This window comes from Choristoneura fumiferana, chromosome 23 (genome assembly GCF_025370935.1).
Source record: "Choristoneura fumiferana chromosome 23, NRCan_CFum_1, whole genome shotgun sequence".
NCBI lineage: Eukaryota > Metazoa > Arthropoda > Insecta > Lepidoptera > Tortricidae > Choristoneura > Choristoneura fumiferana.
Window position 1 is genome coordinate 9,876,985 of NC_133494.1, and position 18,404 is coordinate 9,895,388.

Here is an 18,404-nt window from a genome sequence, read left to right on the forward strand (position 1 = left end):
GTGAGCGTCGTCGCCCCGCCACCAGCGCGCCTGCCGCGCGAGACACTCCTACGCAGATTGCACCCGCCCACACTGTATCAGGCAATCAATTCAATGTTAAAAATTGTAATTTATTGAATCAGGTATTAATTTAAGGAGGTCCATATCAACACGAAGACCGCGCTGGTCGCGGTTGAGCAAAGTAATTGTTTCAGTTCATTCAAAATTTTAGGTCATCATTTTTGACAAAAGGCTAAAACTACCCTTACATGTCTCATGAAGTTACCTACAGTTTCTCGTAATATTTTTATGATTTTTTTTTTACTAAACGTAGGATAGGTAAATGAAAAACTTTTATTCTTATGCAGGCAGTGGAACAAAAAGAGTTCGTTTAACAACTGGATGTTCAGCAAAAAGTTCAATCGAGATAAAAACCTAATCCGCTTATTTCACAGCCGCCATAATCTTAGATAATTGGATATTGATAGGGCCTGTGGGCAGGACGGACAAATTAAAATGAAGGATCACATTACTACCAATTATAATGAAATCGATCCGGTTTACCATTCGTCGCGAAAAACACTTCAAATGGTTGTGTGTGTTTGTTATTTACTCGGGAATAAAAAGTAATTAAGCAGCCGTTGTGCACCAACAGAGATATTTTATTTTGCTAATTTATCTAATGGGCTGTCGTTATTACCGTGTCATTATCCGTTATGAGACACACAATAGAGTCATTGTGCTTCCCGCATAATGCGCGCCGTTCGATATCACTTCAGCACTTTACTCCATTATTTGTACTTGATTTTGCTGATATATAACTGCGAGTTGTTGGTTTAATTCAACGATTTAGTAAAAGAACAAAAGTATATCGATTACCGGCTCGGGATAGCTAGCTTGAGATGACATCAAATGAAGTGACAATTAGATATCACTGTCTCAAAAGGACTGTTTATACTATACTATTTATTAATATTCGGTGTACGTAAACGAAAAAAAGGGTAGGTATGTTCTCTAAAATACGTCTGGCAATATTATAAGCACGGATTATCAGACCATGCATTATTTGAGCGTAAATTAACAAGTCGTAGGTACATTAACTACACCCTTACCTGAAAACGATTTGGAGCAACGTTTAAGTAAGTAAGTACGTATTTGAACTTTGTTCAAATGAAGTAACAGTCGCTTCAAAGATGAAAGAAAACGTGGAGCTGATGGAATGCTAACAAAGTTGGTCTGAATGGAGCGGCGGTAAGTGCTAACCGATATTGAAGGAGGTGGCGGTTCTTGCAGCGGAGCGAGGGGCGCCCGCGCCGTACGCTGCTACGACTCGCCAACCGATTACCGAACGAAGCTTAACTCGTTAGCTTCGCTACGAAATTCTAATTTCAACCCTGGCGCTAGAGCATGAATTACGGTATTCGATAATACGAAAAAACCGGAATATCGGAGCAAAATCTCCGATATTGGCAAAACGGTATTAAACATTATAATACCGGTATTTCGATATTTCGATATTGATCTCTAAATACCCAATTATTTTGTTTTAAATAGAGTATTACAGTCTCAAAACTCTCAAAAGTAAAATTCATGAATACTTATTTAATTAATATTTTATTTTACAATGAATTATTATTAGAATCTACTTTTACAAAAGATTACGAACGATGCCTATGAGAAAACCGCGTGTCATTCCGTGCTTGTTTTATATTGCACCTGCCATAGTAATGTTGGGATTGATTGTACTAACACGCGTCAGGTAGCGTAGCATGGCGTCGCGTTTTAATAGTGTGTTCTACCTTCACACATTTTTATTATTATTGCTTAGTTGCGTTATCTTAGTTATAATGGATCACCTGATTTTAAAAAAAGTAAATATAGTAATAAATAAGTTATTTTAAAGCAATGTAAATGTTTTTTCTAGGGATAAAGGAAATATTAAATTCGCAGGAATAAAATAATATACCTATGTTACACATAAGTAGATCTCGTCTCATTTAGACAATAACAAACGTGTCTCATCAAACGGAGTACGGGTATCTCGAAATTTGTATAAAATTTTTTTAATTACGTTGCACCTTTAAAATTAAACTGAAACAATTCGAAATATTCACAGTTCGAAAATAAACTTTAAATAAAACACAATCTGGTTGAATTTTGAAATGAGAGAATTTCGAATTATTTCAGTTTAATTTTAAAGGTGCGCGTGTTTGTTCATTGTAATTTGAAATAATTTTAGACATCTTTGAAATAACCTTAGCGGATACCGACTCATACTTCAAATTGTCGGGAACTGGAAGGTTTTGGAAACAGTTTTCAGTGCGGAAACTCATTCATTTTACTTTTTGTGACGAATATCGAAAAAATACCGAATACCGGAATACCGTATTAACATTTCGGTATCGAAAAATTACCGGTACGCAAAAAACGTCCGATATTTGGATGCTCTAGTACGCCGGCGGTATCTAGTCGAGCGAGCGCGCGAGACCAATCATTCATCTCGGTAGGTATCTATAAATTAAATATTGATTGACCGGTTAGATAATGTTAGTTGATAGCCCTTCATGTTGAATTTAATTATTAATTTGTTAAGTTCTACATTGCACCTAATGACTTATTTAGTACAGTCAAGGGCAAAGATATCGACACGGCCAAAGTTGCAAAAATATGTATACACGGCCTTAATGTTAAGTGCATAAAGTCGTGTATACATATTTTTTTAACCAGGGCCGTGTCGATATCTTTGCCCTTGACTGTACTAGCGGACCCGGTAGACGTTGTCCTGCGCGAAAAAACACTACATTAATAGTAGATTGATAAACAAGGGTTGTAAGTGATCAATTACACCCAAGATATTTGGGCGCACGAGCAAAGCCAGCGAGGGTGCTTATAGTTCGCGGGCGCAGGTGTACCTAATTGATCATTTACAGTCGATTTGAACACTACTTTTCATCACAAATGCGAGGAAATAAAGAAAAACCGTTATAAATGTATACGTAATTTGAAGCAGAGCGGAAGAAAATTTATCGCGGCAAACCGTCTTTTGTTTTTTTTTAAATGGCCTCGCGCTCTTTGGCACATTCAACCAACACTGGTCAGCACACAAGATTACCTCCTGGGGGTAATCACAGATTACTAATATGTAGCAAGCTAAGGGTAATCGGTGAGTCTGCAGCATTATACCAGCATGGAGGTTTCGAGGTAAGTATTACGCATTACAATCTCCTTGTTTACCAGTTCCTGAATACAAAGGAGCACCATTCGATTTTTAAATTTACTTACATCCTTAAAGATGTAAATCGAATTTACAACACGGATTTCAAGTTAAATACTTTCTGAGCTTAAGTGATGAAAAATCACGTTGGAAATTATGATAACAGCGCCTTTTTTCTTTAGTTTTAAATTTCTGTACGCCCGCTTAAATATTTGACAACCAATATCCTACTATCCTACTAATATTATAAATGTGAAAGTCTGTGAGTGAGTGAGTGAGTGAGTATATTTGTTACTCCTTCACGCTGAAACGGCTGGGGATTTGGATGAAATTTGGTATGTAGATAGCTGGACATCTGGAATAAAACATAGGCTACTTTTTATTCCGATATTTCCACGGATAGGGATAAAAATTAAGAAATAACAACCGCTGGGCTAAGAGTCATGAAATTTGACATGATATAACGTCAATGAAAACTACGATTTCTATTTTCGGGAATTCCCACGGGAATATTAAAAAATCCCTAAATTTCAATTCAGCTGCCGGATGTAATGATTTACGTGTGCGATGCAGCGGGTAAACACTAGTATTAAATATAGATTAGGTGCTATTAATGACTTGTTAATTTAATCGTCAATGCGTTTATAATTTCGACGACTTCTCATTGTCGCCTAGTGCCATGTTTGAGCATCTCGTACCTACATACGTACCTAGCGGTGAAATAATCGTTAGCTCGCTAGCCATGCCATCGTGTATCAGCATCAGCACACCGTGGCGTAACTATAAATAATGCACCAAACATTCTAAGTTTTGCACAAAATGCAAGTACTCCTTTCAAGTAACTCATGCTTTCTGGTTTTTATGGCTAATTCATGAAATTATACCATAAAATATTTATACCCAGCTAAATGACAGTCTTTATTGTCATAGAACTGTTTCTCTGAAACCATTGTAACTTTACTTGAAATGTTCCCACTTATCAGAATGATCGCTATATACCTAGTACCTATAAACTTTTTTTTTAAATTCAGCTTTTTCTTAAACTGTTCATAAGTAATTTTATTCTTTAGCCGAGTTTAGACTTGCAACAAAAATCGTGCAAGTTGCATTACATTGCGGCGCTCGATTGACCACTACAAACTCGTTGGCTTTACGGCCTCGGAATTTTTCTTGCCAGTCTAAATTCGGCTTTAGAGCGGTTTGAGCTACGCCCGATTCGAATCCGATCCGTGAAAATACGGACCGAAGTACCTATAGTCGTAGAACTATTTGTATGATAGTTAACGCACTAGATCTGATTTCACCATACAAATAGTTCTGCGACTACTCTAGACTGGACCCTATTTTCACGGTTTTGATCGTTCTAGTACGAAACCACCTCTGAGTGTTAAATATTGGAAGATGTTATCTTCGGAACCCTTTGTGTGCAAGTCCGACTCCCACTTATGACCGGTCTTTCAGTAAATTATTAACACGAAAATTTGTGACCTAGGTATCCATTTCGAGATTTCTAACATTTGGTTCAGTGTATTTTTCTCGGAACCATCAAATGAAAAAAAGGGCCGGTTTGCCATATTGAATACCTACTTTTGTTTGTATTATGTACTATGGACCGCCGTCCAAAAAAAGTGCCCTTTCTAAGTACAGGTACAGAGTTTTACCTGGTCACTTGTCCTCCTAGGAATTCGGGAACGGAAAAGCATCATTTTTGTTTAAAATAATCTCTATTGTAGGGAATAGTAACTACCTTCCTGTGTAATTACTGACATACTCGTACTTACCTGTTCCAGTAAAAAAGATATTTTTAAGTAATGTATTAAATGTTAGTTTAAAAAAAACGTCCAGTAAAAAGTCCACTGATGCTAAATTAACCTCTGATTGATTATAGGAAATTAGAAAATTTCCAGTAACAACTTTTACTCCATCAAAACAGGAAAAACCCATCTTTATTGTTTTAACTACCGAACACTGTTATCGAAAATAATCGCGGTTTTGTCTCAATCGCAGCAGCACCTTATCTCGGTAGTTATGCGGCTTCCTATAGATAGCTACTCGCTCCTCATTGTGCTATTTTCATCAAGGTTCTTCATTTGTTACCGGCACGATCGAGGTAGGTACCTCCTTATGGAAATTTGCCAGATGACAAAATGTGTTTTAAATGAAACAACGCAAAATGTACGAAACATTAATATTTTAAAGTAATTTACAACAGCGTAGAAGTCCTTCGCTTGACTCGTTTCGGCAATCCGCAGTGTGTAGAGAAACTTTTTTTTATTTAGGAACATTTGTTACCTACCTGGCAAGGGTAGCCCGAGGAGTAGCCGGTTTGTTGTTGTTTTTTTTTGTGTAGCATTCCGGGAACAGCTGATCGGCACAACAAACAAAGGTAAATAATATGCGCCGATGCCACCGGCCGCCGAACTCGAGTTAATGCAGCAAACGCAACCTACCCCGACCATAAAATAGGGTGCCAGCCAACACCCACATGTCAGATATTATACCTACCTACCTACTGATTATATACCTATCCTTTATTCTATTTTCGTTCCACACATACATAGAATGAGCCTACCCAAACAGTGCGATAATTAGGTACAGTCGTCTACAACTCGCCTTGTACTAATTGTAATACTTAGGTGAGAAAATATTTACCAACAATGCCTTTAACATACTCGCACTTATACCTACCTATCTATTTTAATACGCATATTCACACGAGCATAGAGCGTAAAAATAAATACTCTTGGAATTATCTTTATGTTATTACTAAATTTACCATTTAAAACTAATTAATTGCATCAGCCATTACAAAGTTTATTCGTTCGTTAATGCTTTTGTTATGATTAGTAAGAAAGTGTGCCTTTGCCTCTTAAATCACCCGATACCGGCAAGAGATGGGATCTACGGAACAGGTTAGAAAGGTTCTAGGTATGAACGCAACAAAAACAGCGGGGCTAATACTCGTATTAAATAATATAAGCGTCAGCGGGACGGCGAGATACGAAATTCGATCTTTGCGCTTCATTGTATAGGCTCAGCAGGGCTACTACGAAACTCGAAGTTCGTATCGTACCGTCCCTCTCGCTCTCTTACTAAAATAGTATAAGTGTCAGAGGGACCGCACAACACGAACTTTGAGTTTCGAGTTTCGTAGTAGCCCTGCAGAAACGAGCACCCCCATCCCCGGGCTAATACTCGATTGCCCTTTCAAAGCAATGATCAAAATTTCCAACTCGACGAGGTATATAACTCAAAGTTTGTTTAAATCAAGGCCACGATAGCATTAAATGTGTTTAACGACTGCAGTAATTGGCAATCATACCAGACAAATATGCCCATACTTATGTGGGCGAAGACCAAAAAGTTGCACACCGTTAAAGCTGCGTTAGCACGTAGTTTTAATTTCTGTTTTTTTCTCATCCAACCCTATAGTGTGGGGTATCGTTGGATAGGTCTTTTAAAACCATTAGGGGTTTGCTAACACGATTTTTCGATTCAGTAATTTGTTTGCGAAATATTCAACTTTAAAGTGCAAATATTCATAAAAAAAATGTAAGTATTCAGTATGGTAGTAAGTATATTTATCAAACTTTCAAGGAAAACTATAACGGCTAAGTTTGCTTGAGAATTATTAGTAGTTTAAGAGTCAATAGCAGCCTAAGGTATAAAATATACCTAACCTTGGAAGATTCCGTATAAAATATGAAATAATTAGAAAAATATTACTTATTTTTTTCGTAATGGCTACGGAACCCTATTTTGCGCGTGTCCGACACGCTCTTGGCCGGTTTTTTTTTGTTTAATTTGAATTTTCCTAATGGGTAGGTACATCATTTTGACACGTGATTGTCGTTATCTCGTGGTAGAAAAAAATGGCTATCTCTCTATCACGTGCTGATTTGAAAAAAAAAACATTCTTAGTGCACCGCACCTCTACTATGATCTTCAAGAAAGATATGTGCCAAATTTCAATTATCTGGCTCGAGTGATGCTTTTGGTGGTTGTTTGTCATTCAGTCGCGATACTCTTTTACGAGTCGGTATAAGAAAAGAGATGAACGATGAGATTGGGATTGGTCTCGCATTGATGTGGCACCCATCGCACAACGGCGGTTGTTTATCAAAAACCGACCAAGAGTGTGTCGGACACGCCCGAAATAGGGTTCTGTAGCCATTACAAAAAAAATAAGATATTTTTCTAAGGATTTCGTATTTTATACGGAATCTTCCATAAGTAGCTTAGGTATATTTTATACCTTAGGCTGCTATTGACTCTTAAACTACTAATAATTCTCAAGCAAATTTAACCGTTATAATTTTCCTTGAAAATTTGATATACTTACTACCACCTTGAATTTTTTCAAATTTTTCCACCACCGGTTTAGATTTAGAAAAGTTGAATATTTCGCAAACAAATCTAAAAATCGTCTGAGGAAACTCCTGATGGTTTTAAAGACCTATCCAACGATACCCCACACTATAGGGTTGGATGAGAAAAAAAATCACTCCACTTTACCTACGTCTACAGTACCTACACTAAAAAAAAAATTATTTGATTTTTTATTGTACCATTTTGTCGGCATAGTTTACATATATATCCGTGCAAAATTACGCTTTCTAGCATTGATAGTCCCTGAGCAAAGCCGCGGACGGACGGACAGACACACAGACATGGCGAAACTATAAGGGTTCCGTTTTTGCCATTTTGGCTCCGGTACCCTAAAAAAGAGCTAATCGTTTCGGGTTTCATTGGATTAGGATTACCTATACCTACTTATCAGAACATTCAGAAGATAACAATGTGTATTTGTTGGTTGTATTTATGTAAATACTCCAGTTAAAATCAGGTCGCAGCTATAAATACACAAAATATTGGAAAACACCTGACAAAGGGTATTCGTGTTCGCATATTTTTTGAAATCCAGCCGCTCCGATTAGTCGGATGCTGACTATCTGTGAAAGCAAACTAAATCACTATGTAAATATGCATTTGTATTTTTATTTAGAAGATTATGTCAGGTTTTAAAATAAAGGCTAATTTTCCAAAACGGCAGACTAATCATTGAAGCGACGTTTTTCGTTGCAATTCCATGGGATTCCAATAAACTGTTGCTGTTGAGAGCCAATATTTTGTAAAGTCAGGCAGATATCGTAAAGAACATACGTGCCTAGACTTAATTTTTGACCGATAAAGAAATATGATTACTCACTAAACGTGATTATTTCCCAAAATAACTAATGCACTGGATAGAAAGATGTTACGAAATTATTTCAACAATAACACCTACAATAACACGGATGTGTAAATGCACAATTATTATACGCACCCTTGAAGTTTGCATCTTCACTCTTCTTCTCAACGTAAGAATAGTGAAAATCCCACTAATACTTATTATGCGAAAGTTTGTAAGTAAGTCTGTTTGTTACCTCGACACGTCTTAACCGATTTAGATGAAATTCAGTACTAATAGGTACAGATAGTTTGAGTCCTGGGGAAGGACATTCGAATTTTTTTATCCCGGAAACTTACATAGTTCCCGCGGGATTCGATAAACGAATTCTACGCAGATGGAATCGCGGGCAACAGGCCAGTCTGTCGTAAATTGGGTGAGTAGAACCCACATGTGCTAGAACTAGGGTAGAACCTGCAGCAAAACTAAAAGCTCAAGAGCACTTTAGGTGCCCGTAGACACTAGTTAGGCCGGCATAAATTAAACAACGAAGAATTTGGTCTGTAAAATACAATTTATTTAAAAGCTGTGCCGCAAATAAATAAATATTATAAAATAAAAGTACAAAAAATACACAAAAACACAAAATTAAAACATACACAAAATTGAAGTATATATAAAAAATTAGGCGCGCTTATAGAAGAATTTTCGGTATTTGAGGGGGTGAAGCAGACGACGCGGTGGAGGCGAATGCGGGGCGACTCGCGCGTCTGTCACGCAGCCCGTTGACGGCCTTATTCTGTTTGTAACCGTATTCTGGTTAATGTGAATTCCGGAGTTTTCCTTAAAATTATAATTACACTTTTTTTTGGTTTAATAAAGAAAATCTTCGTTTAATATGAATAGTCTTGGTAATAAACAAATTATTTATGCCTCTTCATGCCCACAGTTTGATTTGTAACGTAGGTAATGGATAGACATTTAGACTGAATAGGTCGATAGATAGATATGACAGATGGCATGCTCTTGTTTCGGAGGCCAAGACCCTCTTTGGGTCCCTGAGCCAAATTAGTTAGTTAGATAGCTTATTAGTCTGGTCAACATTTAGGATACTTTATGTTTCGGAAAATAAATATTTTTGGATATAATAAAAAATTGCTCTAAATCGGATTCCGCGCGGACGCAGTCGACGGCAACAATTAGTTTTAAATAAATTTATAGCTCTTCCAAAATTGTCTGGAGCATGAAGCGATGCTTTTCTTATTTTCATGACTTGAGAAGTATGGATATGTAGGAGAAAGTTATTTATCTTCAGTCAGAGGAGATTCCAAAGTTGATTGTCTGGAGCATGAAGCGATGTTTTCGCTTTTTCGTCGCTTGAAAAGTATAGATATGTAGAAGAAAGTTCTTTTTCTTCAGTCAGAGGAGGTTCTACAGTTATTTTTCATGAAGATTCTTTTTCCCTTAGTGGCATTCCCCGAGCTCGACGGGAATCAACAATTTCGGGTAGTAACCAGTCCATATAAAATGAAATTAGTTTGTCTTTCATTTTTTTCCCCAAATGTATCATCTATAAGTATGATTACTGTTTTGAGGTGATGATTTTCACCACTCCACACAGCAAATATACACTGTGCTCGACACGTGACATGGAGACCTTGGATCTGGTCATACCAGTTACTATTTTTGTTAATTTCAGTAGTTTTAGTTTCCTTTTCATAATTCTACATCTGAATTTCGTTTTCTTTGATACATTTTTCAAGTCCATTTCTAAAGGCTACACTTCAACCGGGCACTTTATTTCACTTTTACTTAAAGATGATACATTTTGGGAGAAAAAATTAAAGACAAACTAATTTCAAAATTGAAAATACAAACTGAAATATAGATGCACAGAAAAACCAGAAAAATAAGACCAGCACTGGAAATCGAACCCAGGTCCTCGTTATTCCGTACCGCGTGCTATACCGCTACACCACTGCTGGTCCACCAGCAGTGACCAGCAGTGGTGGTTGACCGGCAGTGGTGTAGCGGTATAGCACGCGGTACTGAATACCGAGGACCTGGGTTCGATTCCCAGTGCTGGTCTTATTTTTCTGGTTTTTCGGTGCATCTATATTTCAGTTTGTATTTTCAATTTAGGTTTTACGGGATGACCGTAAGAGAAAAAAAAAACCAATCTTGATTTACGTGAAGGTAAATTACAAATCGAAGTCCCTATAATAAATAAGTCGCTGATAAGGTAGGCGATAGGCATCGTAATGTACGGTCTGGTACACACGGACCGCATTCCAATTGCAATCCGGCTGTAAAATGGCAGAACTACATCAGAACTGCGTAAGAACTGCACTCCGACTGCCTAAAATGGCAGTTGGAATGCAGTCCTCTGACAGTCGGGTCCAGTGCTGGTGCAGTTGTACTAACTGCGCAATAACTGCATCCAAACTCCCATTTTGCAGCCGGATTGCAGTTGGAGTACATGTTTTTGTCAATAATTTACTAGTGCAACCAAGTGCAACCATCTTATTTTATTAAAATAATTTATGTTAAATAACTTGGCTGAATGCAAGATATTACCTTTGCCTGCAAAAAAGTGAGAAAATCTAAACTTAGATCGAAACTGTTGCATCTACTATCAGAAATGTCAGTGAAACTGTCAAAGGGATCAAGCAGGGCTACTACGAAACTCGAAACTAGAAGTTCGTGTCGTGCGGTCCCTCTGACACTTATACTATTTAATACGAGAGCGAGAGGGACGGTACGATACGAACTTCGAGTTTCGAGTTTCGTAGTAGCCGCAAGGTTCGCCGCATGTTCGCCGTGAGTAGTATAGGTTATACAACGTGCCTACAATTTGTATGGCAGTCGCGGTAGAATCTGGACGAAGCCGTCCGCGTCCGTGAGCAGCCGAGGCCCGCGCCAACCAGCTTGCGGTCGTAGTACGAATGTGAAATCCGCTCAGCAGGGCTGCTACGAAACTCGAAGATCGTGGTTGCGGTCCCTCTGACACTTATACTATTTAATACGAGAGCGAGAGGGATGGTACGATACGAACTTCGAGTTTCAAGTTTCATAGTAGCCGCATGGTTCGCCGCATGTTCGCCGTGAGTAGTATAGGTTTATACAACGTGCCTACAATTTGTATGGCAGTCGCGGTAGAATCTGGACGAAGCCGTCCGCTTCATGAGCAGCCGAGGCCGCGCCAACCAGCTTGCGGTCGTAGTACGAATGTGAAATCCGCTCAGCAGTGCTGCTACGAAACTCGAAGATCGTGGGTTGCGGTCCCTCTGACACTTATACTATTTAGTACGAGATAGAGAGGGACCGCACGACACGAACTTCGAGTTTGGAGTTTCGTAGTAGCCCTGCTGACTCGGCCCGACTCCGGCCGGTCGATTAGTGTGTGGTAGGTACTTCGTTTAGGTACTCTAATGCGTCTCATATGTGCTCTGAGTTCACTTATGCGTTTCCTCTTTCGCTTAACTTTTTTACTGCGATTACCCATATTATTTGCTCTCAAAAGTAGTACTAGCGCGTTAGAAAAATGTGCACAGGTCCGTCGTCGACTACGTACACGCGTGTACTGGCGACTGGGAAATACTTGGCCGCCGCCGCGCGCTAGAACAGTTTTATTTTGCCAAAGACGAAATAAATTGGTATGATTGATGTACTCAATCTATTGAAAATCTATGAAGCATAAATCTAAATCTACTAAAAACTATTTAATAAAGCAAATTTTGTGTTGATATTCATAATAGTTTTTATAATATTTGGTTTAACGTGTAAACGAAGGCTCTTTTTCAAAAAAATAATCTATCGAGGTTTTTGTCAGCAATCGTGTTTTTTATGAAGTCAAAAACTAGCTAATAGACTGAATATACATATAAAAAATTGCAGTTGTAAGTATTGTGTAAGTATATTTTAAATATTTTCTAAAATTGTAGTTTTCACTACGTACAGCGCCTTAAACAGTATCACACATTGCAAGTAAGTATAAAAACCGGCCAAGAGCGTGTCGGACACGCCTGAAATAGGGTTCCGTAGCCATTACGAAAAAATTAAGTAATATTTTTCTAAGGATTTCGTATTTTATACGGAATCTTCCATAGTATAGGTATATTTTATACCTTAGGCTGCTATTTACTCACTACTAATAATTCTCAAGCAAACTTAACCGTTATAGTTTTCCTTGAAAGTTTGATATACTATTTACCATCCTGATTTTTTTTCAAATTTTCCACCCACCCGTTTAGATTATAGAGGGGGGCGAGGCTCGATTTTAATGAAAATTTGCACTTTAAAGTTGAATATTTCGCAAACATATCGTTGAATCGAAAAATCGTCTTAGTAAACCCCTAATGGTTTTAATTATATAAGAATGGTTTTAATTTATAAATATAATATTTTAAGACCTATCCAACGATACCCCACACTAGGGTTGGATGAGAAAAAAAAATCACCCCCACTTTACGTCTATGGGAGGTACCCTAGATTTTTTTTTCAGTTTTTTATTGTACCATATTTTCGGCATAGTTTACATATATATCCGTGCAAAATTACAGCTTTCTAGCATTGATAGTCCCTGAGCAAAGCCGCGGACGGACGGACAGACAGACATGGCGAAACTATAAGGGTTACGTTTTTGCCATTTTGGCTCCGGAACCCTAAAAAAGGTGGTTTAAATGACATCTTAGGTAAAAAATATCATAGGTAATTTTGTAGGTTTATCAATGAAAAAGTTTGGGATCGGAAAATTGGACGAATAAAAGTAGCGCTTAAGATAAGCCCCGATTTGAATTTTGAAAAAAAAGGTACACAGTTCTGATACAAAAGAATACACGTATCCTAGTGTATTCCTAACAGTTTCTATCAAGAAGAAAATAACTAGTAACTACCTATACGATCGCTTAGGAAGTAGACCAGCCTACAATTAGGGTAAAACTAACAGCTTAAGAGAAATCCTAGTACCTTAGGTATCGTATTTAGGGAATTAATATATTAGGGTAAAAAAAAAACAGAAAAGCACATTAAATTATTTGGTAAGAAAGTCGAGCCACATCGATATCCACCACCTCTTCATCCACCTGGATCCTGGTTAGCAGCTTGGTACCCAGAGAATATTGGATACCGCCAGACGCGGTCACCGTGATTATCCAGATGGAACATGGATGGAACGATGCTTAAAACGAGTGCGTCATGCCCCTGAGTATAAGTTGGGGTTTACCTCGGACTGCAAAGAAATTTAAAATTAAACCAAAACAAGGAAAAACCTAACAAACACGACCCTAGGCAAAAACCTAATAAAAACTTACCCGATGTAAAATCGGCAACGCAGCTGCGCAGGTAAAACGCCTCAAGTTCAGGCGCGCAGGATAAAGCCACCACAGTCACAAACGACTATATACTCTCGCAAGACGAGCCAGTAACTTAACATGATTAGGCCAAAAAAACACTGGAATACGAGCACGTATGACACAAAACACTTATTCAAGCGGAAAACATAGGAAATCTCAGTACGCAGAATTATAAATACTTCACAATGTGTGATCAATGAATAATCCGAAACAAAAACGCCGAACGAACCACAGACTACTTACTAAGAGATACTAACGAACGAACTATCAAAACATTGAATTTAAATTTCAAATCAAAAACCAAAAACGAGTCAAAAAGATAACAGCCAGTACAAATCAGCCAGTGAAAACGGCTGGAAATCGACCGAAAAGTATGCAACACGCTACACTCATGCAGCGTTGTAATTGTAATGCTGCAAACCCTACTAGGAACTCTATCATCTATTTCATGATCTGCCTAAACGTCACTAGGCAAATCGTTAAACGGTGAGTTTTAACGATATGGCGGATGTCCCTCAGCCAATTCATGAAATGGCGGCATTTCACGATATGCCTAGGAATTTCGTGATCTGGCGGATTTTACGATCGGCCGCCGACATAAATATCCTTTGCGACTTTTGGTTCAATGACTGCTCATAGCATAGTACTCATACTGTCGGTAGGTCGCACCTGTTTCCACCTGTGGCTTCAGACATAGATATATTATAGGTATAGGTACTATATTTAAGTATGAACTTTGTCCTAAGGCTTAGAGGTCAGGGTGTCGCAGACACGACTCGTAGCGCAAACACAAACCACGATTTATTTTGAGCCAGATTTTACACAGCTACCTATAGTGAAATAGATAAATACCTGATTCTTGAGAACGAAGGGGATACAATCGATCATTTATCTCATGACCGACGAAGGTAGGTGTATATATCGTTGGTTAGGTCTTAAAATATTATATAATTAAAACCATTCTTATATAATTAAAAACCAAACCAGTGCAAATTTTCATTAAAATCGAGCGTCCCTCCCCCTCTAAAATCTAAACCGGTGGGTGGAAAAATTTGCAAAAATTCAGGTTGGTAGTAAGTATATCAAACTTTCAAGGAAAACTATACTCGTAACGGCTAAGTTTGCTTGAGAATTATTAGTAGTTTATGAGTAAATAGCAGTCTTAGGTATAAAATATACCTAAACTTGGAAGATTCCGTATAAAATACGAAATCCTTAGAAAAATATTACTTAATTTTTTCGTAATGGCTACGGAACCCTATTTCAGGCGTGTCCGACACGCTCTTGGCCGGTTTTATTTCAAACTAACCGCTCTGTATTACCATGGCCTGGTTATTGACCTCGGAAAAATTTGATTCAAGATGCAAGTTCATAAAATTCAAACGGTTTTGCAGGCACGAACAATTAACAGCAACAGCAAAAATTAAAAAATATTTTTTTATTAAAAACTCGTTTAGTTTCACCTCCCCATTGTCTGTATGTCTGTCTGTAGTCAAGTCTTCACTTAAGATGGAAACAGAAACCGTATCAAAGGCTTTGGCCAGGTCAAGGAATATTGCTAAAGTCTTCTGTCTTCCATCTAAGTGCATAACAATATCATGAGTTAGTTCGTGAACCGCGTCAGCTGTAGATTTCCTCATACGAAAACCAAATTGTAATGGCGATAGAAGTTTGTTGTTTTCTAGATACTTAACTAGACGGGAATTAATAACACGTTCTAAGATTGTTGACATTATAGGAAGAATAGAAATTGGCCTGTAATTATTGACACAGCTTCCGCCCCCCCGACCCCCCCTGTATATCGGAGGTAATTTGAGATTTTTTTAATACACTCGGGAACACTCCGGTAGATAAAGCCAGGTTGCAGACATGTGTAAGAGATGGAATAATAATACTTTTAAACTGTTTAATAAAACTACCTGATATTTTATCAACTCCCACAGCATAAACTGTTTTAAGATTGTCTATAAGAGTTTCAATTTCTGACTCATCCGTAGGAATTATGGCGAAAGAGAGTGGAGAAAGGTTGGTTGAACTTAGATGAGTTGCTACAAATTTGTGCTCAAATTTCTTAGCTAGAGATTTACCCACATTAGCAAAAACTCATTGACTCTTGTTTAGTGCCGTATTCGGATTTGAGGTTGAAACGAGTTCATTAGGGACATCATTTGATCGCGACGTAAATGTAATGTCCTTAATTATACTCCAGAGTTTTTTATGATTAGATCCTGAATTTTTGATTTGAATTGATTAAATCCTAAATTGAGGCGGGAACGTGAATTTCATTTTGTCAAAGATTTTTCTGCCGTGTTATTCTTACAAAAATAAAATGAGCTCCAAGTAGTGATGAAGATATCCTAATGGGCAAACCACAAACTTCTAACTCTTACGTAGCGCAGCATCTTTTATCAGTAAGGTTTATTTTTATTACTATTAAAGTGTTAATTTTGTTTAGATTGTAGGTAGATTGTTATATAAACATATTGTGTCGAATGAATATAATGTTTTCGTTTTCTTTCCTCGCATATTTGGAGAAAAGCGTAGGTACTTACTGCTTACACTGCTTACTATACAGGCCTCGGCAGGAATGTCATTTCAAAACTATACTCATCCACGAAATGACTTTTCCCGCCCTTTGCAGTAATATACTACATATTAAAAAAAATACATATAGCGACATCGGTAACTAAAATTCCAGCTAGTGACTGAAAGTGCAAGAAGCACACCATCGAGACAATGTGACAGTGAGGAAGCCATAAATAAACCTTCGAGGTCATAAACATAGTTAAACATTTATCTACATTATGGTAGAGCACGTTAACTCTTTAGAATACTCAGTACTTAAGTATATATTTTGATTTGATTATTGCAGGTCAATATGATTACGAATTAACATAAGCTAGTTAGTAGGTAGGTATAGTGGCAGGGTCAGACTATTGCATTGCATAAGTTGGTGCATCTGCTTGACATTTGAATCGACCCCGAATCCGAATAGAAACTGTGTCACGCATTAGCCGGCAAGCTGTACCGGCCGGCGCGCGGCGGGCCGCGGGTCGCGGGCCGGGCTGCGACGCCGGCGATGCACGGTGGCGTTGTGCAATCCCGTTAGCTCTACTCCACGTGCGAACGAGCCGGCGCGCCTCAATGTCGCCCGTGGGCGGCTGCCGCCCGCTCAAAATAGCGAGTCCGCCCGAACGCAAACTGCACTCCAGCCGAACATACCGAGTGCGACTCGCTCACTCGCACGCAGTCGACCTTCGCTCCGCATCCCGCTCGAACAAACAGCTGAGTATCAAAACAAAGAAGAGAGACGGGCTGTCGCCGCTCCCGCTCGCCGGCCGGCCGGTGAGCACGCCGGCCGCACCGCGCGCCAGTTCTCGTCAAGACCGTGATAGTTGAGGTTGTACGTTACGAATTTGCGCACGAAGTTTACTACCGCGAAAGGATTTTCCTTTGTCCCGATCTTCGAGGACTTGCCCTCGTATTATGTTTCCACGCGAGAGCCGCAAACAGCCCCGGCCTATCGCAGAGCCGGATCGCGCTCAACGAGCCCTGTCGCATCGAAATTCTTTAAGTTTTGAGAAATATTGTGCCGCCACGAACGGCGTAGTTCGCCGGGCGATTTAGATCGGAGTGATCTCTGTGAGAGTAGTATTGGACATTTGCCGTTACTAGTGTGAACTATCAGCACGATGTCGACCGGAAAGAGGCTAGCGAAGCGCTCCATCATAGGGACGCGCGTCGCGGCACTGGACGACGATGGCATGTACTGGTCGGGCATGATCCAAGCGGTGAAGACGCCGGCGCCTTTTCCAGAGAATATTAACAGCAACTGCATCAACCTGACACCGAACACGCGCTACACGGTGCGCTTCGACGGCGGGCGCAGCAGCTGCGAGTACCGCGACTCGGAGCTGATCGGGCCCGGCTTCCGCGGCATGGCGGGCGTGCGCCTGCGCCCCGGCCAGCGCGCCTTCCTCACCTACAACGGCCGCGAGGTGCGCGCCGAGGTGCTGCACCACGACCACGACACCGACGAGCTGCGCGTGCGCGTGCACGCGCCCGGCGCCGAGGTCAGTACCACCAATACACACGCAAGCGCTGCACTCCTCTTCCCTTCCCAAAAATCAGCACAGAACACATTCAGTCTAGCTACATCATTGATCCCTAGTCACAGACACTATAATGTGAAGATGTACCTATTTCTACTTAGACGCTTCTTTCTTGCTTCCTTATCTAGTACGCAGCCTATTTCCTTAGGTAATTACAAACAATTAGTCACATAACTATTAGTTAATGACACTGATGATTATAGAGCTGGCTTGCCTAATTTTTTTTTATTTTAGGTAGGTAGGTACATGATTTCTAAAAAAAATGATGTTATCTTGCAAAGGCTACAAAGCAAATATAATTTATTTATTTATTTATTGAGAAACAAACAGTCATATATAAACATGAAATTGTAGATAATGGTTTAAAGGCCTAATCCACCAAGCAAAAACTTTCTTAGAAGTTAATTTTAAAAAAATGTATTCATAATTTTTACGCAGATAAAATAAATACATTTAAAAAGCCGTTGATACGGTACGCGTACGAAAGTAATTAGAGATTATTATAAAGGGGTTTATCAACATGTATGCTAATTATTATGTAAATATACAATGCATGCGATTGGTAGAGCGACTGT

The 18,404-nt window shown here is 39.0% G+C and overlaps 1 protein-coding gene across 1 annotated transcript; it reads left to right on the forward strand.

The window, feature by feature from the left end:
* The first annotated feature begins 17,065 nt into the window (after positions 1-17,065).
* LOC141441225 (uncharacterized) lies at positions 17,066-18,047 on the forward strand. The gene is made up of 2 exons (XM_074105896.1): positions 17,066-17,790; positions 18,033-18,047. Exons 1-2 carry the CDS (start codon positions 17,410-17,412, stop codon positions 18,045-18,047), a joined length of 396 nt encoding a protein of 131 aa, XP_073961997.1. The 5' UTR covers positions 17,066-17,409.
* The last annotated feature ends 357 nt before the right edge of the window (positions 18,048-18,404 follow it).

Bases quoted from the DNA above. Each gene is read 5' to 3' on its own strand.
- LOC141441225 (XM_074105896.1), top strand. From the start codon at position 17,410: ATGTCGACCGGAAAGAGGCTAGCGAAGCGCTCCATCATAGGGACGCGC.